The 27,462-nt window shown below is 51.3% G+C and overlaps 1 protein-coding gene across 6 annotated transcripts in view; it reads left to right on the top strand.

Moving 5' to 3' along the window:
* The window catches only part of MAPK4 (mitogen-activated protein kinase 4), a 173,131-nt gene extending 146,619 nt beyond the window's left edge, over positions 1-26,512 (top strand). For all 6 annotated transcript variants that reach the window (XM_070779080.1, XM_070779077.1, XM_070779076.1 and 3 more), the window contains 4 exons: positions 13,595-13,739; positions 15,231-15,392; positions 19,401-19,602; positions 23,302-26,512. In XM_070779080.1, the coding sequence (XP_070635181.1) occupies positions 13,595-13,739; positions 15,231-15,392; positions 19,401-19,602; positions 23,302-24,013 (1,221 nt within the window). In that variant the 3' untranslated portion in view covers positions 24,014-26,512. The remainder of the gene's footprint in view (positions 1-13,594; positions 13,740-15,230; positions 15,393-19,400; positions 19,603-23,301) is intronic.
* The last annotated feature ends 950 nt before the right edge of the window (positions 26,513-27,462 follow it).

The raw sequence follows: 27,462 nt of genomic DNA on the forward strand, positions 1-27,462 counted from the left end.
TGCTGCTAAGTTGCTTCAGTCGTGTCTGACTCTGTGCGACCCCATATACGGCAGCCCACCAGGCCTCCCCGTCCCTGGGATTCTCCAGGCAAGAACACTGGAGTGGGTTGCCATTTCCTTCTCCAGTGCATGAAAGTGAAAAGTGAAAGTGAAGTCGCTCAGTTGTGTCCGAATCTTAGTGACCCCATGGACTGTAGCCTACCAGGCTCCTCCGTCCATGGGATTTTCCAGGCAAGAGAACTGGAGTGGGGTGCCATTGCCTTTATTTATCTATAAATAGGAATAAAAACACCTGCCCTACGGGAGCAGCAAGTGGACCGCAGAGGTGGGAACTTCTCTGCTTTGTTCACTGCTCTGCCCCAGGACTCAGAGCTAGAACATGACAGCTCAGTAGATGGTTGCTACGCTAGTGATGCAACAAGACTATGGTGAGGTATTCGTTGAAGTTCTGCATGTAAAGTATTGATGCAATGCTTGGCAGGCATCTAGTAAGTGCTTCCTGATCATGCGGGTTATAGACAGATGCTGGTGATGGTTAGGAGTTCCCCTTCTGCAAAATGAGAGGCTTGGTTGAAATGACCTACATCATCCCTTTTAGAGAGGAGTCAGAAGATCAGGTCCACAGCCTCCGCGGGTTCTAACTGTGCACCAAAATCTCTAAATGGGGAGGAGAAAGGAGGTTGGTAGGCTGTCATTTCATCCACAGAGGGGAACAGAAGGAAACAGGACAATGTTGGTCACCTGTGCGTCTTGGGCCCAACAAGTACAGAGCGTAACTCAGCCATCTAGAGAGTTCTCAAGGGCCCCTGAGTAGCTTGGAGGTTTCCAGATGAGTCTGGGTCCTAACTCCTCAACGTGAGGCCCCCTATTGGCAGACAGCCCGCAGGTGCAAGGTCGTGGGCCCTGCCCAGTGAGCAGTTTCTCAGAGCTGCTTTGTGGGATGGGCTTGTCTGGGCCAATTAACTTAGTTACAGGAGCTCACCCATATTCCTCTGTCACTCTGAAAAGTGCTAAATCACAGCAAGAGCTCCTTAAAGGACAAAAATGCTCTTTCCTTCTGGGAATCAAAATGACAGCTGATTATGGTTTTAATTCTCCTGAAGGCAGAAACCCAGTCAGGGCCTAGGTTACACTACTGGGCCTTGCCCACACACTCCTGTGGGTGGCACATCTCAGATCAACAGGAAATCAAATCGGGCAACAAGTTGGCAAGTTTCAGTGTCAGCCTTCCACAGAGTGGCCAGTGGCCTCCAGAGTCAGACCATCCCAACAGCCCTAAATAGCAAAGAATATAACCACAGATTCTAAATTAAGAGTATACTATGAACCCTATGCCCATAAATGTTCATTTATTAAATACATATATTTATTAAATAGTAATATGAAGTGAATAAGTTCTTAGAAAAATATAATTTTATCAAAATTTGACTCAAAAAGTACACCTCAACAATGCAATAACCATTAAAGAAACTAAATCAGTAGTTTAAAAGCTCACAACGAAAACCTCAGGCCTTATAGTTTACAGGCAAACTTTTAAATAACATAAGTTTAATCAAACTCTTAGAGAGAACCTAAAAAGAGGAAATACCCTGCTACATTAAAACATTGCTACCGAAGTCAGAAACAAAGGAGGAAAAAAAAGATCACATGATTATTTCAACAGATACAGAAAAACATTCTAGAAAATTCAGTATCTGTGAATGATAAAAACTCATACTAACTAGGAAGAAAAGGATTTCCTTCACTGAAAAATGGTTTCTACCAAAAATCTCAACAATGTTTTATTTAACAATGAAATGTTAAAAACCTTTTTTAAAAGCTAGGAACATGCTAAGGTTGTCACTTATTGCTCATCATTACACTAGTCCTGGCAAGCAAAATAAGGCAAAACTGTTATTATTCACAGATGATCTGACTGTGTAAATAAAGCCTCAATCTACAGCCAAATTAATAGATTTAATAAAAAGACTTAAGTAGTGTTACTGAATATAAAATCAATATATAAAATTCAACTTCATTTCTATACTCTGGCTGTAAGCAGAAAACATAATCTTAAATAATATACCATTATATTATATATATATAGCAATTATATAATTGCTATATTATAGCATTATATATAGAGCAATCAAACAATATGTGATAACTTGGTGATTCAGTTCGTACCCGGAGTTAGGACAAACCTCACAGGTTAAGGGCATTCCCCCCACAGAGCTACCTACACTTCAACCACAAACTCAGGGTTTCCCAGGCCACTTGCAAAAATAACCAACTAGCTACAAATTTGAGGACTCCCATACCCCCTCGCTTGAACAATTCACAAAACTCGGGAAAGCCCTATACTTAAAATAGGACTTTTTAAAGCTAATCCAATAAACTTCAGATACAGACCACAACCAGCCAAAAGATGAGGCCCATGGGGCAAGGTCTGCTGCTGCTAAGTCGCTTCAGTTGTGTCCAACTCTGTGCGACCCCATAGACGGCAGCCCACCAGGCTCCCCCGTCCCTGGGATTCTCCAGGCAAGAACACTGGAGTGGGTTGCCATTTCCTTCTCCAATGCATGAAAGTGAAAAGTGAAAGTGAAGTCGCTCAGTTGTGTCTGACTCCTAGCTACCCCATGGACTCCAGCCTACCAGGCTCCTCTGTCCATGGGATTTGCCAGGCAAGAGTACTGGAGTGGGTTGTCATTGCCTTCTCCGGGGCAAGGTCTAGGAGGGTCCCAAATGTGAAGCTTCTTGGTCACCCTCTCAGCAAATTGATGTGTATCACCAACCAGGGACTCGTACTTAACTTTCAGTGTCCAGGGTTTTAACTGTGGATATGTTTACATGGTTTGCAGCTACTTCTACATAGAGTTAAGTTAGTGCCAGCATCTTGGTGTAGGAATAACTTCCAGGAATACCTCTGTGGCTCACCAAATCAACTCACGAGTGTCACGACAAAACAGCAGGGCCCACCCTGTAGCTCACAGTACAAATCGAGTAGGACATCACGGACAACTGGGTTGATGAGCATCATGGATTCAAAGAACAGATGTTTAGTCACCATGTAAGAAAATTGGAAATGCCCCCAAATCTCACAGCTCATAAGCAAAAGGATATCTAAGTAAGGTTTTCCCAAATTTGACAATAATCTTGAAAATTTATACATTGGTGATAACGAGTTTTGAAGGTAAAAGAAACTTCTAGACTATCTACCCAACTAAAGAATCGACTGTATTAGAGGAAAGACTGAGTTACCTTTTCAATCATCTGTCAAACACTGTATTACCTTTAAATTCTGCCTGTAAAAAATATTACAAAGCTGTCATAGACAAGATCAGAGATTATGAAATCCATTCACGTGTTTGCTACCCGCACTTTGCCAAGCAGCTAATTAGTAAAAATGTTATTTTTATGAATGTTGTGATGTTTGTGCTATTTGCCAGCTTTTCAGAATTTTTAATTTGCTGCACTTTTCTGATTCAAAAATAAATATTCACTTCCATACCCAATTTCATAACTTCTAAGGACCACCCCCACCACCCCCCCACCCCCAGCATGGATCCACCCTGCCCCCTTTCTGCTCCATTCTTCACTCGGTGCCTGCCTCCTCCCCTCTCTGTCCCTCACCCAGCGTTGACTTGTTGCTGGTTTAATGGTTGTCTTTGCAGTTGAGCCAGCAAACTCACTGTCTAGAATTGGGCTGTAAGCTCCTTGAGGATAGTCCCCTAACTTAGAGCATCACGCCCAGGGCCAGCACCACCAGAAACACTGAAGAAATGCTGTTAAAAATACCTGTCTGAAATAGGACCGGTGTTCCTGGCGCAGGTGACCCGGGCAGCCTCTCAGCGTTGGGACACTTCTAAAGAAGGCTCATGCCGGGGACCTGCAGCTTTTGTAGGAAGAGAAGGGTTTCCGCAGAAAGGATGTGGCTCCTGATGGATTACTTGAGCCGGCTGGTTGCCTGGTCAGCAAGGAGAGAAGACCCTTCTCGAGGTCAGGGTTGGGCAGGGTTACTGAGCCTGCATTCAGACCCTGCCAGAAGCAACAGCAGAGAAGGGCTGGAGTCTGCGGTCTCCCCTCCACCCTGCCGCCTGTGTGCGCTCTGGGCAGTGGGCTGGCCTCAGTGCCTGCACTCCCCACACCTCTAATGGCTTCTGTAACAGGCAGCCCCCCCTGCCTTGGCTCAGCAAGTCCAGTGGCCCTGGCCCTCGGAGGCTCAGAGATAAACGGGGGAGGAAGTGTGTTTCCATCCACACGGAGCATACTCAGCAGCGGCCACGGTGACCGTAGAAGACAGGGCGCAAATGGGCCAGTGTGTTTCCTCTCCCAGGTATACACATTAACAAGCACCTTACCTGGGACTTCCCACAGCACATCCTGTGAACAACTGGTCCCTAAGATGTACCTAGAAAAGAGAAGTGGTTACATTGACAGAGAGAAGTGCCAAAGACTGCATCCTTAGCCCCTGAGACGGTAAAAAAAAAAAAACTTACTAGCCACTGCCAACCTGTCCCAGGGTGTTTGTCCACACGCCTAACCTGCCCCTAGTAGCCCCTCTGGGGTGTGGACCCATCTGGGGAAATACTGCCTTCACTACAAGCAGCAACTGTGGGTGAGACTCGCCAGGACAGGCAGGTAGTCAAATTCAGCAGTCATGGGGCGCTTCTGGCTCCTTCTACCAGCAGCGACTTCCTTCCGACACACAGGCTTCCTTCCCCTGGTCAGGGGCCTTCCTGCATCAGGAGCCCTGAATGACCACCACCTCCTCCCCCCGACTCCTCCCCTTCTCGGGACCCGGGAGAGAGGGGTTTCTAACACCTGCAGCCCAAGGCCTGGCCCCTCCCACTGACATCTGTGAAGTGAAGCCACCTGGATGCTCTCAAGTCTGCCTCCTAATTTCCACCTGATCCTGGATGGAAACAAGCAAGACCACGAGGGCTCTCTCTTCCGGATTCTTAGCCGATGCATTCCATCTTTGTTACCTTCAATACAGGTGGTAGTTTACACCCCAGAGCCTTCAGAGAAGGAGTTGCCCAACGAAGTGCCTTTCATTCTTCTGGGTATGCTCTCCCTGCAAGCTGAACAAGGGGGAATTTTAACCTTCCATGAGGGGATGAGTGAGCAGAAATGAGGTTGTGGGGGAGGTTGGGAGCAGGAGATGGACTTCAGAGACTGGACTGTCCTCTGGGGGACTTGGTGACCTTGGCACTGTGTCACCGACCTTCTGCCCCAGCTTCCCACCCCCTCCCATCAGGAACAGTAACAGCACCCACCTTGTGAGCATATGTGTGTGCTAAGTCGCTTCGGTCATCTCCGACTCTGTGAGACCCTATGGACAGTAGCCCCCCAGGCTCCTCTGTCCATGGGATTTTCCAGGCAAGAATACTGGAGTGGGTTGCCATTTCCTCCTCCAGGGGATCTTCCCGATCCAGGAATGAAACCGCATATCTCATGTCTCCTGCATTGCCAGGCATGAGCGCCTGCCAACTAGTGCCACCTGGGAAGCCCCCACCTTATGAAACTGATAATCAAAGGAAAGGACGCAGAGCTCAGGTGGTACCTACGGCGACCCACTCCAGTACTCTTGCCTGGAAAATCCCATGGACAGAGGAGCCTGGGAGGCTGCAGTCCGTGGAGTCGCTGAGTCGGACACAACTAACGATTCACTTTCACTTTTCACTTTCATGCATTGGAGAAGGAAATGGCAACCCACTCCAGTGTTCTTGCCTGGAGAATCCCAGGGACGGGGGAGCCTGGTGGGCTGCCATCTATGGGGTCATGCAGAGTTGGACACGACTGAAGCGACTTAGCAGCAGCAGCAGGACATGGTCAGCTCCTGGCAAACATGACTATTGTCTGCATCACTCAGTAGTGCTTTGGGGGGTGAATATTCTCTTTCTTTTTTGAGAGTGAATTAGAAGGGATTGCACTAAAGCCCTGAATCTGACCTCTAGGTTGGCCCCAAGGGCCCAGCTCCCAGTATCAAGGTCACATCAAACAGAAATCCACAGCCACACCTCACATCTGAGGGAGCCCCTAGATTTCAGAGGGCTGGACTTGAACGTGGCAGCTACCTTTGTCCCGCAATTCAAACATGGCCCACAAACTTCAAAATAATCTCCCCTTGACCAGTGATCAGTGTCTGAAATTCCACCACAGGCGTATCAATCATTCCTTTGGCTTAGATTTTTATCCAAGTCAGTCACCACGTTGAAAGTGAGCATCTACCCTAGAAAAAACAGCCTTCGGGGCCTCCCCTTCCATGGAGTTGTGATCTGGAGATAAAGAGGTCCAGGATCACAAAGGCTTACCAGCTAAGCCAAGCAGAGGGGAGGGACCTGCAAGAATTTCCCCAGAGAGAAAATGAAAAAAAGAAATACCTTCCAGGGTTGTCTGGAGGTCAGCTGAGTTAATGCTGCCAAACTCCCTTGTGCCTAACGGGGACTCAACAAACATTCGTTCCCTTGTCCTCCTAACCTGTTGTCAGTGGTTTACACCTGGGGTTAACAAGGGCCTGAGAAGAGGGCTTGCTGGGTGAGCGGGTGAAGGTGAGAGTGTTTCTGTTTGGGGACAGGACGGGAGACAGAAAGGGAGGCCTTGGGGCCACTCCTTTGAGTCACTCTGGTCCCTGTTCACTTCCCCACTTATCACAGAGGCCTTCCTAGACCATCCACCCAGTCCCTCACTGTATCTCCTTACCCTGCTTGACTTTTTATTCCTTACGCTCCCTCGGCTGTCTTTCCTACCAAATGCATGTCTACAAGGACTTTGTTTTGCTCTCTGCCAGGATGGAATCTCAGCATTGCCAGTTCGGACCTGATTTGGCCCTAGTCAAACTATTTCCTTCTCTGTGCTGTCTTCATAGGGTCATTTTGATGATTAAATGCACTGATAATAAAGCAGCACGTGGCACAGTGCCAAGTACATCCTAAGTTCTCAATAAATGGCAGATGTTGTTATTATTGGTTCTTTTCCAGTAAAATTTTCCTTCCTGTGGGTCAGCCGTCTGGAGAAGACTGCTGTGGCCACTCAAGGAATTCATCTCATCTTGAGTGGAGCCAGAAATAGAAGCCTGCACTAATTGGGGAACTGTGAAAATACTGCTTACCTTTCCAAAGCCAATGAGCCAGGGATCCCTAGGATACTGGTTCTCAAATATGGCTGCACATTGGGGTCACCTGGAGAGTTTTAAAAATGACTGATGCCTGGGTGCTCCACCAGAGACTCTGATGTCATCAGCATGGTTGGTGGCCTAAGCATCGGGATTTGTCTTAAGTTGCCCAAGTGCTTCTAATGTGTATCAGGTTTGAGAGCCGCTGCTCAAGACTGCTGCCAGATTTCCCCCTTGAAAGTCAGCGAGAGACAAGTGTCTAATTATGGCCTGCTGGTTAATGCATCTTCCTAAAAGGGGCCATTCGCTCACAGTCCAGCCCATTAAAAATTAATCACTTTGGCCCCGCGGGGTCCCCTCACTTAGAGATTGCTAGCGACTGAGATGCAGATTTCTAGGACTCTAGCGCCCCGCAGAGGAAATCCTGGAGGCCAGCAGCACAAGCAAATGGGGAAACTGAGGCTGGAGCAGCTGCACCAAGCCTTTGTCCACCCAGCCCAGCCCTGGTCCTGGCAAGGACGGCGGTATTAGAACTGGCGATCCAAACAAATGAAACATTTTGTCATGTCTTGCACTGTAACAGGACTCAGAGCTGATGATTAGGATCCCAGAGGGATAACATGCAAAGCTTTTATCTGTGATGTGAGCTCTAGTTGAGTGAGAAGACAACCACATTTTGAGAAAGTACTTTTTAAAAAGAAGCTCAGCTCCATTGCTCCCACCTTCCTGCTGTTTAAAGCAGGGAGAAGTACATTATGCTGAGTGAAAGAAGCCAGTCACAGACAGACAAATACTGTATGATCCCACTTATATGAATAGTCACATTCAGTAGTGCCAGAAAGAGTGCTGGTCGACGGGGGCTTTGGGGGCTGGAGTATGGACAGCTGTTGTTTAATAGGCATTGACTCAGTTTTGCACATGGTCGTGATGCTGGGACAACAATGTGAATGTACATAATACTACTGAATTTTGTGCTTAAAAACAGTTAAAACGGTGAATTTTATGTGTATTTTATCACAAATAAAAATAAGTCATTTTTTAAAGCAATTCTGATTTTTTTTTAGTGTAAAAGGAAGGGACCACATGGGGGCTGCAGGCCTATAGGAACTTAACTGGGCTTTTGGTTATTTCCATGGAAACCGGGGGAGAGATGAATTTCACTGGAGAGGATCCAGAGCAGGGAGTGGGGAGGGGGCAGCCCTGAGAAAGGAGGGCATCAGATCAGCACTTAAGGGGCATCCACTTTAGAGGTTAATGATGGCTCGGACGGTAAAGAATCTGCCTGCAATGCAGGAGACACGGATTCAATCCCTGGGTTGGAAAGATCCCCTGCAGAAAGTAATGGCTTACCCACTCCAATATTCTTGCCTGAAGAATTCAATGGACAGAGGAGCCTGGCGGGCTACGGTCCATGGGGTCACAAAGAGTTGGACATGACTGAGCGACTAACACTTTCACTTGAGAAGTTAATGAAAATTCAGGGCAGCTGATTTAACCACACTGTTCACCATGTGTGTTTTAGCTGCATAAACAGAATGTGCATGCATGCTCAGTCGCTCAGTGGTGGCTGATTCTTTGCAACCCCATGGGCTGTAGCCCACCACGCTTCTTTGTCCATGGTATTTTCCAGGCAAGAACACTGGAGTGGGCTGCCACTTCCTTCTCCAGGGGATCTTCCAGATCCAGAGGTGGAACCCACGTCTCCTGCATTAGCAGGCAGATTTTTTACCACTGGGCCACCAGGGAAGCTGTAAACAGAACATACCCGGTGACTTACCAATGATTGTGTTGTACACTGGGCTTGTAAGACTGTGCGTTCCTTTCCTCAGCTTGAGAAGAGTCCCTGCTGCATATCTTCATGGAAATGAGTTTAACAGAATGAGTTTGGAGTCAGCAAGAAGAAAGGCGATTCCACTGTGGTGTTCTTTATGTTTTAAAAAGCTTCTAACATGCCTGATATAGATATTGGCACAAATAATTATACCTTCGGAGGAAGGAGGCTGTGGAGAGGGAGGCCATGTATTTCTGCTTAAACTGGGCCTCTGAGAAGGTGGTGTTTTTCTAAATGATCTTTTGGTGAGTGCTTGTAACACAAAGAATTAACCCCTATTACAGGTCAGTCTGCTGCTCAGTTAGAGAAATCTGCCTGGCCTGTGAGCAAGGCATTAATCCCTTGGGCAGGGCAGGATATTAAAGATCATCCAGGGTTTTGCTGGTTCAAATGCGGTCCCCCAACCTGCAGCATCGGTACCACCTTGTTGGCCTGATGAAATGGAATCTGCATGTGTTCAGCCCAGATGCCCAAGAATTCAAGTGCAAGCCAGAGTCCGAGGATCTGCGGCCTGCAGGGTGCTGCTGGCTCATCTCCCGTGAGCTTGTCCATCCCTGTCTGCCTAGGAGCCCAGCCCCACCCTGGGACAGCCCGGTGGGTTCGAGGGCTCTCTTTCTTCGAAAGGCAGTTCAGCCATCTATTCAGATCACAGGGACTACTTTGTCCCAAACTGGCGCTGCACCCCAGCTGTGCTGCTTGCCGTCTGGGTGACCATGGATGGGTTGCTTACCCTCTCTGTGCTTCCGATTCCTCCCTGTCAAATGACTGCCATAAGAGTCCCTAACTCATGGGGTTGTCTCAGGGATTAAAAGAGTTAATCCCTAGGAAGCATGAGAGCAGTTCAAGTATCTCAGTAAGCGTGAGCTATTATTATACTGCCTGGATTCCTGCCTCATGCCATGGCTCACGTCTGTCCCTAGAGCCTCAGAGAACAAGCTTAACTCCCCATCTGTATGACAGCCCTGTGTACATCCAGAGGCAGCTCTCATGCCCTCCTCTGCAATGTTCCCCAGGCTCTAAGTGCCCTGTCTTTCCCATTCCTTGGGTGACGTGCTTCTATTTCCACAGCACATCCGCCGGGAACTCTCCTGAGAACTTGCACCTCCACAAAATCACAGCATCCACGCCACAGCCCTGTTGACCCCCTCAAGGTCAAAAGTTCTTACTTCTCCATAGCCTGATAACTCTTTCCCTTGACCCAGTTTCTTCTAGATCGGACAGGATCCATGTGTGCATTCTTCCCCTCTTCCAGGGAAGTGTGGTGCCCAGGGGGCCTTCCTGAACCTGTTAACCCCCGGCTACCCAGAGAGCACCTGAGTTGCAAGCCTCTCCAGGCTTCCCGCAGCCACTGCCAGGGCTCCATGAACGGCCCTCCCTCTAGTGGAGTCTACAGGAGCCCTACCACAGGCACAGGCCTCCCCAGGACCTTCCATAGAAATCCCACCTACCCACCTCCCCTCCTTGCCCAACCCCACCCCCAAGTCTGCCCTGACCCAGAAATGCCCGCACCCCTCTGTTCCCATCCCTCCCTCCCCAGGGCTCCTTTTGCTCCAGAGCCTGGCAGAAGCCACAGGAAGAAAGTGAGTTAGTCGCTAGTCATGTCCAACTCTTTGCCACCCCCTGGACGGTAGCCCGCCAGGCTCCTCTCTCCATCAGATTTCCTAGGCAGAAATGCTGGAGTGGGTAGCCATTCCTTTCTCCACGGCATCTTCCTGACCCAGGGATCGAACCCACATCTCCTGCATGGCAGGCAGATTCTTTACCTCCGTCCTATGGCTCCTGATACACATCAGGGGCAGCCTTGCCTCTGCAAACATCTTTTACATTCAGGGCAGGTGCTTCAGAAGGAAGCCCCCTGCATCCACTTCAGCCCCAGATTCTGCAGACAGACAGGTGTTAATTATAGGGAATTCCATAACAGCCTGCTCACTGACACATCAGAGTAAACTCCCCTCAGTATCTTCCCCAATGAGCACTCTGCTTTTGCCTTCCTCTGACACTCTTACCTTCTGGCTGGAGAATAACATTGGGCCATTCTTTATTTATAACGCACCCACCCAGATGTGCGCACCTACAGTTGGGCTTGTCTCATTTTGAGACTCAGACTTAAACTCACGAGTTAGTCTCCATACAACCACAGGGATGAGTCCAGATGCATTAGGCTAAGCAAAGGAATTTCAACTCAAAAGGCCACACGCTGTGACTCCATTTATATGCATTCTGTACAAGGCAAAACTAAGGGGGTGGAAAAGAGTGGTTTCTAAGGAACTGCGGCTGAGGGGTGACCTGAAGCGGGCAGGAGGGGATTGTGTGAGATAACAAGATTGTTATACATCTTGATTGTGACGGTGGTTACACGATTTTATACTTTGTCAAAACTCATGGAACTATACACTAAAAAGTGAATTTTACTGCTTATAAATTATACATCAATAAACCTGGCTTTAAAAAAAAGTACACTTGCCAGTCCTTTCTGGAACAAGACAAAATGTAAGGCAAAAGCCATCAACTTTTGTAAACTCCTCACCCACTGCTGAAAGTGGGAATTGGATCTCCCTGTAAAATCAGGTCTGTTAAAGAAAGGGATCAGTGGTTCCTCCAGTAGGGGCCCCATTTTGAAAGGGCTCAGACCATGCGAGACTTTCCTTACTCATTCATCCGTCCATCCACTCAACAGTGTTCATTGGACATTTCCTAAGAGGCAGACCTGGGACAGAAACGAGCAAGGCAGAAACAGCTGTGAAACAAGATACAGCCTCTGCCCATGAGGGGGGAATTGTCCAGTGGTCCCGGGGGTTGGGTGGGTGAGGCAGGTGGGATGGGAACAGCAGAGAAGTAAAGTGCTCGGTTGTGTCCCACTCTTTGCCACCCCAGGGACTGCAGCCCCCCAGACTCCTCTGTCCATGGGATTTTCCAGGCAAGAATACTGGAGTGGGTTGCCACTTCCTCCTCCAGGGGATATTCCCTACCCAGAAATCAAACCCACATCCCTGAATTGCAGGCAGTCTTTTACCACTGAGCCACCAGGGAAGCCCCAGAGAAGTAAAGAAACAGAGACAAAACAGGGATGGTGGAGCTCCTGGGAGGGGGCATTCAACTTCACCCCAGGGAGCTGGAGAGCTTCTGAGAGGAAGCAGACCTGCGTGAGTTAGCCGGGAAGGACAGTGGGTGTGAAGACACCCATCCCTGGAAGGTACACACGCAAAGGCCCAAAGGACAGAGAAAGGGGGCACGTTTTAAAAATTACAAGGAGCTCATTTGGGAGCCTCGAGGCTGGGGAGTGGGAGTGCTCTAGTCTTTTCTTCCTTTCTTCCACCAGTTTGAGGTCCTGCTCTGAAGAAACATGTGTCACCGAGGAGAGAAAACTGCTGTAACTGAGGGCTCTCGGGTTTTAAACACAATAAATCTTTGCTCAACAAGTGAAGAGATTTCAGATTAACTGATTAAAAGCTCCTGGGGACTTGAGCTTCCTAACTTTTCCTCTGTTTTAACCTGGGTCTGTGATACTTTCTACTTCAGCAGAAAAAGAAAATTAGATGCCAAATTGGAAATTACAACAGCAAATAACAAAATGTTCCCTAGACTCCCTGACTGGATACCCCTGGTGCTAACTGTCTGACCTTGACCACCAAATAGGTCTGTTTTTTTCACTTTAGAGAGACCGTTCCAGGTAATGCAAATAGACATTTTGCAGATTTCACTGTTGCACATGCTTTCTGAATTACACAGAGAACAGTTTCCACATGGCCTGGCTATATTTCCCTAAAGCACCTATGACGTCATTATTTCCCATAGGAAGGGCTTCCACCCCAGGCCACACACTGAGCAGTGGCTGAAATCAGCTAGAGCATCCACCCCACACTCTGTAGAACTCCCAGAACCCTCTGGGCCAACAAAAGCTGTGTCCAGTCTGCCCTTTAGGGCTGCTCCCCAAAGCCCTTCACCCACACCCATGATGAAGCTAGCTTCGTCCATTCCCAGCAGAAGATTGGTGTCTGGCATTGTAGCAGAATTAATTTAATCATAAGCACCAAAGCAACTGGCTTGATTTCAATTTTCCAGCTATTTCTGAGATTCAGCCCACTGAATAAATGAAATTCCAGTTTCTCGTCATTACTCTATTGATGGTGATAATGAACTCGAGTACGGCTCCTGTTTATCCATCTTCTTACTAGATGAGGGTAGAGTGTTACATGTTGTTACATCAAGATGGGCTGGGAAAGCGTTGCTCCTTAAATAGTGGCATCCTGGATCCCATTCCACAGAACAAAAGAACTCCAGGGCCTCATAAGATTCCCCCACCAAACTCTTTGAGCCCCTCAAACCTGCCTGAACCCCTCTAAACAGATGATCAACAGGAAGGATGGAGAGTGAAAGGGGTCTTTTCTCCCAGAGATGGGACAAGAAGAAAGGTATGGGAGGGAGTGATGCTCAGTCATGTTGGACTCTCTGTGATCCCATGGACCAGTCCATGGAATTCTCCAGGCCAGAATACTGGAGTGGGTAGCCTTTCCCTTCTCCAAGCAATCTTCCCAACCCAGGGATCGAACCCAGGTCTCCCGCACTGCAGGCGGATTCTTTTACCAGCTGAGCCACCAGGGAAGCCCTGTGGGAGGGAGGGTGTCCACAAATGACTGACCATTGGAAGCTGGGGTTTTGTCTTCCAGGGTTACCTGTCAGAAGGCCTGGTAACGAAGTGGTACCGCTCACCACGCCTACTCCTCTCCCCTAACAACTACACCAAAGCCATCGACATGTGGGCCGCCGGCTGTATCCTGGCTGAGATGCTCACGGGCAGGATGCTCTTTGCTGGTAAGCTGCTACCCGGGCCACCCTCCTACCCCTCTGCTGCAGCTCAGTAAAAGGAAGGGAAACATGCTAATCACAAAACCTGCTATCCTCCTCTTTGAGGTTGCCTCTGACTTTGACTGCACTACTTGGAGGCACCTTGTTATCAACCATTTCAGGCAAAATACTGGCTTAAAAAAAAGAAGAAGAAGAAAAAAAAAAAACATCTTGAGCACTAAACTTCCAAAATCAAGAAATCGTGTCTCTTCAAACACCTTAAGATTGACCCATGAAAACACCCACCCAACCTTTTCAGCTCCTTTCTCCCCTCTCCCTGCCACTGGGAGAGGTCAATCTGGAGTGCTCATTTAGAGAGGGGACCCCGCAGGCTCCCAGAGTCCTTGAACCGACTCTGCCTGAGGCCACTGCAGGGAGAAGCCAAGTGACTCCTTCAGAGCAGACGCTGATGTTTTGCCACGTTCTGGCTCAGCATTCACAGCATTCGCATGCGCTTAGTGCCACACAGGGCATCGTCAGGGCGACACGGGAGAGCCCTGCCCTTGGCCTCCAGCTTCTGGAAGACTGGGACCCCAGGGGACTCAGTGATGGTGGGGGTTGCTCTGTGCAGCTGGATGAGTCAGGAAGGAAGACTGGCTTGGTTGGATTTAACCCAGTAGAGGTGAATGGCAAGACTACTCATGCAAAAAGGGAAAACAAAAGGAACGGAATGGCCTAGAGGCCAGAGGGCGGCAAAGATTCAGACCTGACCCACCCCAGCAGCATCAAAGCTCTGAAACAGCATCAGTGATGGCCTGGGTGTGGAAGAGGACTTGAGTTTCCGAGAAGCAGAAAGCCTGAAGCTTCTTATGGGTGAAGATGCTATTCATTCCCAGCATGTGGCATGGTCCGTGGCAGGAAGAGGACACTCCATAAATATTTGTTGAGTGAACGAATGAGTGAGTGAATGAGTGCTTGAATGAGCCATTCCCTCCTGTCCCACAGACCTGGCACGCCCTGCCTTCCTCCCTCTGCCTGGAGGAGCACAAGTCAGTGTGCTCATGACATGTCCCAAACTTAATTTGCTATTCCTGATTTTTTTTTTCCCCTCCTAATGGGAACCCAAAAGGTAAGACTCATTTTTAGCCTTAAAATCTCTTCCTCCCCCAGCCTGGTAAAGGACAGCCACAGAGGTGCATAGGAAGGAACGCTTGGAAAGCCTCGGGTCGGGCTGCTCCCATCGTTTTAGCGTGGGCTGACTCAGGCTGTATGAGGCTGGACCATTCCAGAGGCACAGAATGCTACGAGAATGGATGGGCCCCAGAGACTAGCCCTTGTTTCTGCATTTGACCAAGCCCCAGAAATGGCAAGCAACTTGCCCACCGTCACCCAGCAGTTAGCAGCAGAATGAACCCAGGCCCCCGGGCTCCCACTGTCCTAGGCTCCTAGGCGCTGGGGTTTCCACACCCACCAGCCCGGTGGGCGGCACGCGTAACCATCTGGCATTTGCCTCCCCAGGGGCTCACGAGCTGGAGCAGATGCAGCTCATCCTGGAGACCGTCCCCGTGATCCGGGAGGAGGACAAGGACGAGCTGCTCAAGGTGATGCCTTCCTTCGTCAGCAGCACCTGGGAGGTGAAGCGGCCGCTGCGCAAGCTGCTCCCGGAAGTGAACAGCGAAGGTACCGCCGCCCGACTGCCCGGCCGGCCGGCGTCTGGAGGCTGCGCTTTGCGCCCTGGCTTCACCCTGGGGCCCGGGGCAGGCAGTCTTTTCCGAAAGGACCAGAGTCCCTAGACACAGAAGCGGGGGACCCCCCTGGCAGCAGGTCTTTGCTCTCGCTGCTTCCAGACCGAGTTCAGCCGTCAGGCCACCCTCAAGGCAGTCACTGCTGGTCCTCCACACTCAACCCTGATTTTGTTTCCTTTTCCTTCTTTCTCACTTGCCTCCCTCCCTCTCCTCCACCTCCCCTTACTTTTTCCCCTCTGGAAGGCATGGTACGGTTTCATCAGCTTCCAAGTCTGACGCAGGCTCAGCTCCCCATTCCACCAGTGACTAGCTGTTTGGCATTGGGCAAGCTTCTTAACTTCTCTGCATCTGTTTGCCTAACTGTAAAATGGGTATATTAATACATGACACATAGGGTCATTGTGACGAGTACATAAAATAGAGTTTGTAAAGTCCTTGGCATAGGATAGTTTCTCCATTATCTGAGATGTTAGAATATCACCAGTCTCATACCTGCTAAAGGCTTCCTTGTTGTTCTTCAGTCGCTAAGTCGTGTCTGACTCTTTGCCACCCCCTGGACTGAAGTATGCCAGGCCCCTCTGTCCTCCACTGTCCCCCAGAGTTTACTCAGATTCATATCCAGTGAGTCAGTGATGCTATCTAATCATCTCATCCTCTGCTTGAGGAAATTCCTATATCAGATAGGATATAGGTTTGGCCAATTGTAAGAAAAACCCAGATTCTCAACAACTTAAATAATATTTATTTCTTACTTAAGAAAAAAAAAAAGAGTTTACTTCTCTCATATAAGAATCTAAAGTAGACAGTCCAGGGCCCCTGAGGTAGACCTGGTCTACAGTCATCCAGGGGTCCAAGCCCCTTCTGTCTTATATCTCTACCACCTTAGGGTGTTGCCCTTACCCCTTGGAGGCAGGTGGGGGAGGAGGGCAGCCCCTTGCCTTTAAAGTCATGAGCCAGGATTTGGACACCTCACCTCCATTCATGTCCTGTTGGCCAGAGCGTAAGTCACCTGGCCCCACCTCGCTGCAGTGAGGCTGTGACATGGAAACTTAACCACTGCACTGTGTGTCCATTACTCTGAAAGAGGAGAACAGACATGGGTACCAGCTACCGTCTCTGCCACACTCCCCCTGCTGCCCCATCGAAAAACCAAGAACTCGGACTAACCGTGTCTTTGGCCATAATCCCCTGTCAATCAATAAACTGTCTCAGCTTCCCTGTCATCAAGGGAGAGAGGCAATTTGATTCCCTACAAATTAAGTCTCAGCCCATCCACATTTTCTTTGATTCTTGGGCCTTTGTAGAAATCCTGCCATGTGACAGGAGGTTCAGAATTCTCAGGAATTCTGGATCAGGGGTGAGTCATCCATGTCTCTTCCCAAACCACCACACACACACAGCAGCCTCTCTGAACATTGTGGGCCTGTCTCAGAGAAACCAGAGACGTGATAGATGGTCTACCTGGGAAGACGGATACCTGTCAGAGATGAGCAGATGAAGGAACACATCCTAAGGGGCCAGTGAGAGCTCTGGGGGTTTGGGGAGGGTGTGAGAGCCACCGGGCACAGAGAGGGACAGAGAGCCGGCCCGGAGAGCTGATGAGGGCTGGGATCAGCAGGATCTGATCGTCTGAAGTGAAGCGGGAGGGGTGAGCAAGGCCAAGAGCCCACAAGGCTCTGAATGCCCAGGCGACGTGTGTGGACTGGATCCTGGAGCCAAATAGAGGTTCACGAAAGCCGGGCCGGCTTCACCCTCCCAATGTGCTGGCTTCAACCACAGTTCTCTCATCCGTCTCTGGGCTTGAAAAGTGACCCCGGTTAGCCTGACCTCAGGGGAGAGAGGTATGGCTGAAACGAAACTTCAGTAGGGAAAAGGGTATCACACCCGCCTGCCCCAAAGAGCCAGCTGCTGTCCCTCGGCTCACCCTGGGCTATCCCTCTGAGGGCCTACAGGCCTGGGAAGAGGCTGTCTCTCTAGCTTTCCCCCTCAGAGGCACGAAGGACACAGTCTGGGTGGACTGTGTCCCCCAAGCAGCCGCCACTGCACAGCTGCAGGACAAGGGAGCAGGCCCGAGACCGCACCCCGAGGGCGTCAGTCCTGAGCTGTGCTGACAAGAAGCAACTATACCGCAGGGGACAGAGCCGATGAGGAAGTCTCTTCCCAAAACAGGGAGAGGAGCGCTCTGGCCCTGCCCCCCACCCCGCCTCTCAATCACCAGAGATGCCCCTCCCTGAGAATCCTTCCAGAAACCCTGGGGGCTCTGAAAAGCCCAGCTGGGAATCCAGTGGGGCCACATAAAAGTCACATGATTGCACAGCTGCTACTGCTAAGTCGCTTCAGTCGTGAATGACTCTGTGCAACCCCATAGATGGCAGCCCACCAGGCTCCTCCGTCCATGGGATTTTCCAGGCAAGAGTGCTGGAGTGGGGTGCCATTGCCTTCTCTGAAGCCTCATTATATCAGAAGCACCAAAAAAACCCACAAAAACATGTGGGAGGTTGAACTTGCAGAAGAAGAAAGAGTTGGGGAGCGAGGGCGATGGTCATGCGTTAAGGGGAAGCCAGTGCTGTAGCTGATAGACATGAAATCTCCATGGCCTACCTGCTAGCGATGTAGGCACTGATCAACTCAAGTCCAGGCAGATGGGGGCCTCTGCCCAGGACACAGGCCTTCTGCCATCTTCAATCAGAGCTTCCAAGGCTCCGACAGGCACCAACTTCCAGCGGAAGCCAGAGGCGGGAAAGAGAGCAGACACACGTGCAGGAGGTTTTGAAGAAGATGGCCTTGATCTGCCAAACCTCCAGGGGCAACATGTGGGAGAAAGGGCTCTGGACCCAGGAGGCCTGGGCTGGCAGGCTCTGTCCCCCCGCCTTCCTCCATGGTGACAGCTCTCACTCAGGCTTTCTACTGCTGAGTCCTACAGGAGGAGGGCCCTCCACTGGCTCCCCCCACAGCTGCACTCAACCCACGACACCTGATGGTAGGGATGGAGATGCCACTGCCTCCCCCCTCCAGGTGGGACCACCTCCGAGGCGTGTCCCACGCTGTCTCTCGGAGGACCCAGTGGAACGGAGCCCCAAGTGCCTTCAGCAGGAACTTCTCACTGGCACGTCCTTGGCTGGCTTCTCCCCGACCCCCCACCGGTGCTTCCTGGGGTCACTGCCACATAAAGTGCCTCCACCCCGTTCCTTGTCTCTGCAGAAATCCAGCCAAAGGCAAAGTTCTAGCCCTGACCTCCCGTAACCAACGGTGACCTTATCTTACAAGTCACTGCAATCCCTCTGTATGTATTGTATGTATGTGGGCAGTCAAGTCATGTCCGACTCTTTGCGACCCCATGGACTGTAGCCTGCCAGGCTCCTCTTGTCCATGGAATTTTCCAGGCAAGAATACTGGAGTGGGTTGCCATTTCCTGTTCCAGGGGATTTTCCTGACCCAGGGATCGAGCCCACATCTTTTGGGTCTCCTGCATGAGCAGGCAGATTCTTTACCACAAGTGCCACCTGGGAAGACCTTAACCCCTCTGAAAGTGAAAGTAAAAGTCTCTCAGTCGTGCCCGACAACTTGCGACCCCATGGACTATACAGTCCATGGAATTCTCCAGATCAGAATACTGGAGTGGGTAGCCAATCCCTTCTCCAGGGGATCTTCCCAACCCAGGGATCAAACCGGGGTCTCCTGCAATGCAGGTGGATTCTTCACCAGCTCAGCTACCAGGGTAAGCCCTCTGGACCTCCATTAATTCATTTGTGGAGTCAGAAAGCAGCATCTGCTCTGAATTTATCCCTAGACTGTGGTGAGGGTCATGAGAAAGGGAACGGGTAAAAAGCCCTTTCACAAATGGAAAAGTACAGACACTCGGGGGCATCCCTAGGCTGAGGAGTCTCATTCTCAGTGTGGCAAGGGCACCAATGACCATCCCGTCCTGCTCTGCTCCCCACAGCCATCGACTTTCTGGAGAAGATCCTGACCTTTAACCCCATGGATCGCCTGACCGCCGAGATGGGGCTGCAGCACCCCTACATGAGCCCGTACTCTTGCCCGGAGGACGAGCCCACCTCACAGCACCCCTTCCGCATCGAGGATGAGATTGACGACATCCTGCTGATGGCCGCCAGCCAGAGCCAGCTCTCCAACTGGGACAGGTGCGGCTCCAGGGGCCCCAGCCCTGGAGGTTGGGGTCCATGGCCCCATCCTCCCATTTCTACCTGCCTCTGATCCTTCATGACATCTCCTTCTGTCTTCCGAGTTCTAAAGTCCCTGGGGCGCTTTCCCCAGCTTGGCTTCCCGCCCTTTCCTCCTTGTCCCTAGATGCTCGCTGTAGATGAACAGCTGTGTCCTGCGCGTGCGGTCAGGGGCTGCCTTTGTGCCTCCGCCACCCTCTTTCCCCACCCCAGCTGCACCGCACACCCGGGCTCAACACAGAGTTGGGCAAGCATTTCATGTGCACCCGCGGCTGGAGCTCACGTCTTGCAGGCTGGGAATTTGCCCCAGAAAAGCAAAGCACAGCAATGCAAGAAAACAAGGTGCAGTTCACCATCACACAACACCTTCCTGCTCTTCATACCCTTTGCATCTCCTGAGAAGCCAGTAAAGCAGGCACCATTATCATTATTGCCCACTGATACACGAGGAAGCCACAGCTCAGAGAGGCTGGAGACTGGTGTCGTGTCACAGGGCTAACACCTGGCCACGAGGGGCAGTCCCCTGTCTCATGTCAGACACCGTTAACACTCGCAGAACTCTTCTCTCCTAAGCTGGGCCGGGCCTCAGAATCCTTCTCAACCCAGCGTGCCTAGAAGTCACTACCAATGAGTCAGAGCTGGGGAGAAGATATGTTTTTTTTTGTTTTTTGTTTTTTTTTTTACAAACTCCACATAAGCACACAATGATCTCTCAGGGCCCTTCCCATTCTGATGTTCTAGATCAGGCAGAAACGTTTAGGCATCACCACCTGCTAATTCTGGGAGGGGAGCGATGGTAGCTGCTCCGTTTAGAAACAGAACTCCAGGGCTTAGCACCTAGGACTCCGAGGGGGCCGAAGTGGGAGCCCTGCTGCTGTGAGAAAGTGACAGCTAGTTACAGAAGTGACAGATGAGCAGTGTCTCCTCTTCGGTCTTTTGACAGATGATGGGTTTCAGATTAAGGAGGCTCCAAGGGAGGGTCAGGGCTACCTTGCTATTTTGGGACAGGCTGGTTGTTGTCAATGGTTGTTATCAAGTGTTGCCAGCAAACAGAGATTAACGAAGACCCTCTCTGCTGCTCCCGTGCTAGGCGTGCCCTTGAATGTGGTCCCTGCAGCCCCGCCCCCTCCACTCCACAGCGTCTAGGGCACAGCGCATTGGCGTGGCAGGGTTCATCCATGCTCATCACGGCTATGGCCTGAGGCTGGCGCCTGGAAAACTGTAGCAAGGTTTCTTTGGCCCCTGCCCATCAACTCTGACCACTTCTAAACCTGGGGCTTCTCTGCTCTGACTTTTCCCATCACACCTGCATGACGAAGGTGGTGACAAGCCCCTGCCCACAGGCCCTGCTGCTTTGGGCAAGCTGTTGACTTCTGAACACTCGTGTCCTCACCTATGGAGCAGGTGATAAAACTCCACAGGGTTGCCCTGGAGACTGCGGACAACTTATCGGGTTGGCCGAAAAGTTTGTTAGGGCTTTCCATACCACCGTGTGGACAAGCCCGAACAAATTTTTTGGCTAACCCAATACATTTGGCCCTTAGCAATGTAGCAGCCAAAAGTGAAAGACATCCCATTGGGGTGTTATTAAATGCTATCACAGAGCTGCAGAAGAATGGGATGAATATGAGCTTTTCCTTTTTGAATTATGCCCAGTCCAGCCAGTGTAGAAACTGGCAAGACAGTTCCGTGAGTCATGCAGCTGGAGCACTCACGGCTCCCTGAAGCTCTGAATCCTCAGGAATGCCATCTGCACATACTCATACTCTGTCCAGGGTCCCAGCCTAACCCTTACCAAGATGCTGGTCCTGGTTTGAGGGGATTCTGAAACCTCAAACTAACAGAACTTTCTTTCTAATAGAACCAACAGAGCATCCAAAAGTGACGCTCTTCACAAGTTCTTCCTCCTGAAATCTCTGCCATTTCAAGTACCCTCATGGGAGGAGGCAGTGTTCACCTCGAGGAGTGACTCCTGCCCTAATGGCATCAACAGGCAGAACTGGTACCTTCCTGTGCTTCACAAACCACAAAGCATGGACCGCAGCTGCCTGCCTGCTCGGTTACACAGTCAAACCAGCCTGCCCTTGGTTTTTCCTGTGTGAGCACTCGGCCTCCTGTTCCAAGAGGTTTCTTCTGTGCTCCCTGCCTCCCCATCCCCTAAATTCTGCATAGAACACCTGACATGGGGAGGGCTCAGCCCAGGCTGATGGCCTGCCCGCCTGTCCACCTGCCCTTCACTGGGCAGCTGCTCTCCAAGGCCCCAGGACAGTCAACAGAGGGCAGAATTACAAGGATCCCTGGCCTCTTTTGAGGGTACGCCAAGAGGTACCAAAGAGGGTACTTCTTTGGTACGCCCCACCTGCTCACATCTGCACAAAGTCCTGAAGAGCCTCCAACTGGAACCCCTAGGGCAGGGTTCTTAGCCCTGGTTGGAACTTAGAAACACCTGGAGAGGTCTGATGAACTGCCGGGCCTTTCCCTAGACATACTGAATCAGCATTGGAGGTGCAGGGCGGGCATGGAACTTTATTTTTAATTCCTCCCCCCCCCCCCCCCCCGACACACACGCATGCACATGCGCATGCGCGCGCACACACACACGTGATTCTAATCTGAGCCAAGGTGGTGAAGCACCTGCTACTCAAAGTGTGGGCCACGGACCAGCAGCATCACATCACCTGGGAGCCTGTTAGACATGCAGATTCTCAGACCCCACCTCATCTACTGGATCAAGATCTGCGTTCTAACAAGGTCCCCAGGTGATTTGTGTGGACATCACAGTTTGAGGAGCACTACATACATGGATCCACTAGAAAATGCATTCCAAGGTGACAAGGGTTTTGTTGCCTGCTGTGTCCAGTAATGCCCAGTATAGCACCTGGCACAGAGGAGGTGCTCAAGAAATATTTGTAGGGTATTGAATGAATGGGCTTCCAAAGAGGCCCCAGTGGTAAAGGGCGTGACAGTGCAGGGCATGATCCCTGGGTCGGGAAGAGCCCCTGGAGGAGGGCATGGCAACCCACTCCAGTATTCTTGCCTGGAGAATCCCATGGACAGAGGAGCCTGGCGGGCTACAGTCCATAGGGTCACAAGCAGTGGGACACGACTGAAGTGACTCAGGACGCACACACATTGAATGAATACTATACATACATTCCATGAAATTCTCCAGGCCAGAATACTGAAGTGGGTAGCCTTTCCCTTCTCCAGGGGATCTTCCCAACCCAGGGATCGCACCCAGGTCTCCCGCATTGCGGGCAAATTCTTTACCAGCTGAGCTACAAGGGAAGCCCAAGAATACTGGAGTGGGTAGCCTATCCCTTCTCCAGCGGATCTTCCCTACCCAGGAATCGAACTGGGCTCTCCTGCAGACCGATTCTTTACCAACTGAGCTCTGAGGGAAGCCCCTTGAATACAAGAGGAAACAATCAGTCCCTCCACCTGCACACTGGGGGCTCACCGTTACTGTTCCTTTGTCCCATGTCCCTCCCACCTTGGAGGTGGGGGACAGCAGGAGCTGGGGGGACTAGGAAGGAATGGAAAGCCTGGCTGTTGGGGGGCAAACAGTGATGAGGGGGGTGGCTCCCTCTGCAAAGCCACCCTGGCTGGCAGGGCAGGCAAGAGGGGGGTGTCCAACGGCCATCCCGTCTTACCGTGCAGGTACCCCGTGAGCCTGTCGTCGGATCTGGAGTGGCGGCCGGACCGGTGCCAGGACGCAAGCGAGGGGCAGCGTGACCCACGCGCGGGGTCAGCGCCACTGGTGGAGGACGTGCAGGTGGACCCGCGCAAGGACTCCCAGAGCAGCTCAGAGCGCTTCCTGGAGCAGTCACACTCGTCCATGGAGCGCGCCTTCGAGGCCGACTACGGGCGCTCCTGCGACTACAAGGTGGGCTCGCCGTCCTACCTGGACAAGCTGCTGTGGCGCGACAGCAAGCCGCACCACTACTCGGAGCCCAAGCTCATCTTGGACTTGTCGCACTGGAAGCAGGCAGCCGGCGCGCCCCCCGCTGCCGGGGTGGCCGGCGTGGCCACGGTGACCGTGGACCCCGGGCCGCGAGACGACGAGCCGGCCAGCCTCTTCCTGGAGATCGCGCAGTGGGTCAAGAGCACGCAGGGCGGCCCCGAGCGCGGCGCCAGCCCGCCCCCTGACGGCCCAGAACGCCGCGGGTCCCCACCCGGCCGCCCGGCCCCCATTGACGGGGGCGCCAGCCCGCAGTTCGACCTGGACGTGTTCATCTCCCGCGCTCTGAAGCTCTGCACCAAGCCCGAGGACCTGCCGGACAATAAACTGGGCGACCTCAACGGCGCGTGCATCTCCGAGCACCCCGGTGACCTCGTGCAGACCGAGGCCTTCTCCAAAGAAAGGTGGTGAGGGCCGAGGGGCGCTTCAGCCCGTTCCCCCGGAAACCATCCGGGGAAAGCCAGCCCTGGCCGGAGGGGACCGCCCCCCTGGCACCTCCACCAGCCCTTCCACCCGCTCTCTGCTGCCCTGGGGTTAGCGAAACAGGAAGGATCCGAGGAGCGAGAGGAATGTCCATTTCTTAAACTGCCTTAATAACTAGCCTTTAACCTCTGGGAGCGTGTTTGAACAGGAGCCTATTTTGGGGGGTGGGGGGTGTGGGGGGGTTGATCACTTTCCCAGCAAAGAAGAGGCCCTTGTGTTTTTATCAGCGGTGGTGCCAGGGCAGAAAGGTCTTAGCAGTCAACAGGCCCCACCTGGGTGGCTGCCTGGAGAGGAGCCTGGCAGAGAGGGTTGGAACTCTCTAGTCCAAGCAGCCTCAGCTCACAGATGAGAAACACAGTGAGGTCCAGAGAAGCCAAGTGACTTGTTAATAAGATTGGGGCCTAGCCGGTGTCAGGGCAAGCCTTGAATCCCAGTCTCCTGGCCCCCAGGCCAGTGTCTGTCCATCTGTCCACTGAACAATGTCTTCCTCTACTGGGGTCACTCTGGCCTTTTTCTCAGAAAACTTGGTTCAAGACGTTTCTTCCCTGTCCATTACCAGCTTACCCATTCCGTGTGCTTTTACTCAGAGCCGTGTCCTGTGAATTCTGAAATTGGACATTGAGCCAGCTTCTTTCCCCTTGTCAACAAGCGTATTTTTTTTTTCCCTGGCTCTCATGGCACCCCACTCCAGTACTCTTGCCTGGAAAATCCCACGGACGGAGGAGCCTGGTAGGCTGCAGTCCATAGGGTCGCTAAGAGTCGGACACGACGAGCGACTTCCCTTTCACTTTTCACTTTCATGCACTGGAGAAGGAAATGGCAACCCACTCCAGTATTCTTGCCTGGAGAATCCCAGGGCCAGGGGAGCCTGATGGGCTGCTGTCTATGGGGTCGCACAGAGTCGGACACGACTGAAGTGACTTAGCAGTAGCAGCAACTACTGAATATTCCCATTTGCCTCACCCCGGTGTGATCTGAACTCTTGGTTTCAGATCAGACCAGTTTGGGATCTGTGGGTAAAATCACCCATCCTCCCAGGCCTGTGCACACACCTTTTCCAGAACTTCCTATGCACTTTTCTGACACACGCGCAGACACAGTGACACAGCTCTTATTCCCCAGGGAATGCCGTACACTGGTGAGTTTGAAGACAGCAATTCCAAGAATCCCTGCAGCCTGCCCCGCACCCCTAGCACACACAGCCCCACTCCAAACCTACCTTGGGAGCTTGTGTTCTCAGCCCAAATTGCCCCTTTGGAGGAAAGCAGTGAAGTGCCTGCAACAGAGCAGATGTGCTGGGAGAGACGCTCTCACACAGGATCCATCGACCTTCATTAATTCTGCCCTTGGTTTGATCATCAATTTAGCCCTAGCAAACAGCAGGCCCTGAAGAAATGTACTGGAGAGCAAGGGGCCTTGGGGACAAGGAATCCAGAAAGGCAGGAAGGTCTGAAAAGTGGGATGCTGACATTGAGGGCCCTCAGGGGTCAGGTATCAGCATGGGGACCCCATGACAAAAGAAGGGGCCTGAGACCACCATGTTCTCCCTAGCTTAGGCTAGGATGAATTTGGAGCATGCCAAACCAGAGGTGCCAGAGAAGGCAATGGCACCCCACTCCAGTGCTCTTGCCTGGAAAACTCCATGGACGGAGGAGCCTGGTGGGCTGCAGTCCATGAGGTCTCGAAGAGTCGGACACGACTGAGCGACTTCACTTTCACTTTTCACTTTCATGCATTGGAGAAAGAAATGGCAACCCAATCCAGTGTTCTTGCCTGGAGAATCCCAGGGACGGGGGAGCCTGGTGGGCTGCCATCTATGGGGTCCCACAGAGTCGGACACAACTGAAGTGACTTAGCAAACCAGAGGTGCACGCGTTCACAGAGCCTCAGGGGACAGTGTGTAGCATGGCAGGTCCTCTGCAGAGGCATGGAGTCCGGTCCCCGGCAAACGCTCTTCCGTTTCCACCACCGGCGTTCAGCTCCCCACAGAGATGCCCATAGGAGCCGGTCTGTAAACAGAGGATCCCCCAGTGTTGATTGTAGGCTGTGTTCACCCTCACCTCAACAGCACCTTAAATCTAATCAGCTAACTAGGATCTGTACATTGAAACCTGCAACACATTAGAAACTTATATTTAAAAACAGTTAACCATACTGACCAATTTTTACCTGGGAAATATGTAAATATGAAGTGTTGGGGTTTCTTTTTTTTTTTTAAGAAAAGGAGACGCTCACCGCTCTCACGTGCCATTTGTCCTCAGAGGGCGGTTTTACTTTTTTGGTAAAGGAACAAGCTGCTGATCTTGACAAGGAGTTCATATATAATTGTTATTACAGAGGAATTGCTATTACTCATGTTTTAAAAATATCTATTAAACATTATTAAACTTGATCGGGATGGGCCAAATAAAGTTTTATTGGAACATAGATTCATTTGTTCGTCTACTTACTCTCATTCATTTACACGTTATCTGCTGTCTTTAACAGCAGTTGAGTCATCGGAACATGGCTGGATTCTCCCTGTACCTGTGAAGACGAGGTGTTTTGAGGGGTTGCAAGTTGAAGGGGAGGTGAGGAGAGAATCTACAAAGATTGGTAAAAAGGGAAGACATTCCACAATCACCTGGGTCAGGCCCAGTGTCCACCTTGTATGTTTCAAACCATCTCTTGGAGCCAACTCCAAACCTTCTGACCGAGGTTGGTTCTTGGTCCCACAGCTTCCTCCTAGTTTGGAGCTCTATCAGTGAGGAAAGTCAGAGGAAGCACTGGCTTAGTTTCCTTCAAAAGCAAACTCAGAGACAAAGAATCAAGTGCAAATAATTAAGGGGCGGGAGAAATGGCTTCAGGAGACACAGATAGGTGATAGGGAAGTGAGGGGGAGGGGAAAGAAGCCAAGAAGGGTGCATGCCACCACTGTGGGCATGGCAGCTTAATCCCGATGGCAGCTCGATTAGAGAGGAACATCCACCTCGCCCCCCGGCGCATCTTTGTAGGATGACCATATTCTTGGACTGTTACTTCCCAGCACTTCTGGCCTGTCCTGCACTGCAGCAGAACAGGTTCCAGCAGCGAAAGAAAGGCCACAGACAAGAGGACACAGGTACTGGCAGGTGAAAGTTGGGGTGACAAGCGCAGAAAGACAAGGACCAAGTAGATCTCAGTAAAGCACCAACACTCGGAGGTGTCAGCAGCAGGACTTAACGTGAAGAGGGTTCAGAACACCTGTTAGTGTCGGCAATACACTCCGGGTTTCTCAACCCCTCCTGTCCCCTCTTGACTGCCTCCAAGAATTAAAACCTGTCACAGGACAGGAAGTTGCAGGTAAAACGCAGAGGTGGAAGAGGCTGGAGGTACTAAGGTGACTGCTACCTGAGCTA

Source organism: Bos indicus, chromosome 24 (genome assembly GCF_029378745.1).
Source record: "Bos indicus isolate NIAB-ARS_2022 breed Sahiwal x Tharparkar chromosome 24, NIAB-ARS_B.indTharparkar_mat_pri_1.0, whole genome shotgun sequence".
NCBI lineage: Eukaryota > Metazoa > Chordata > Mammalia > Artiodactyla > Bovidae > Bos > Bos indicus.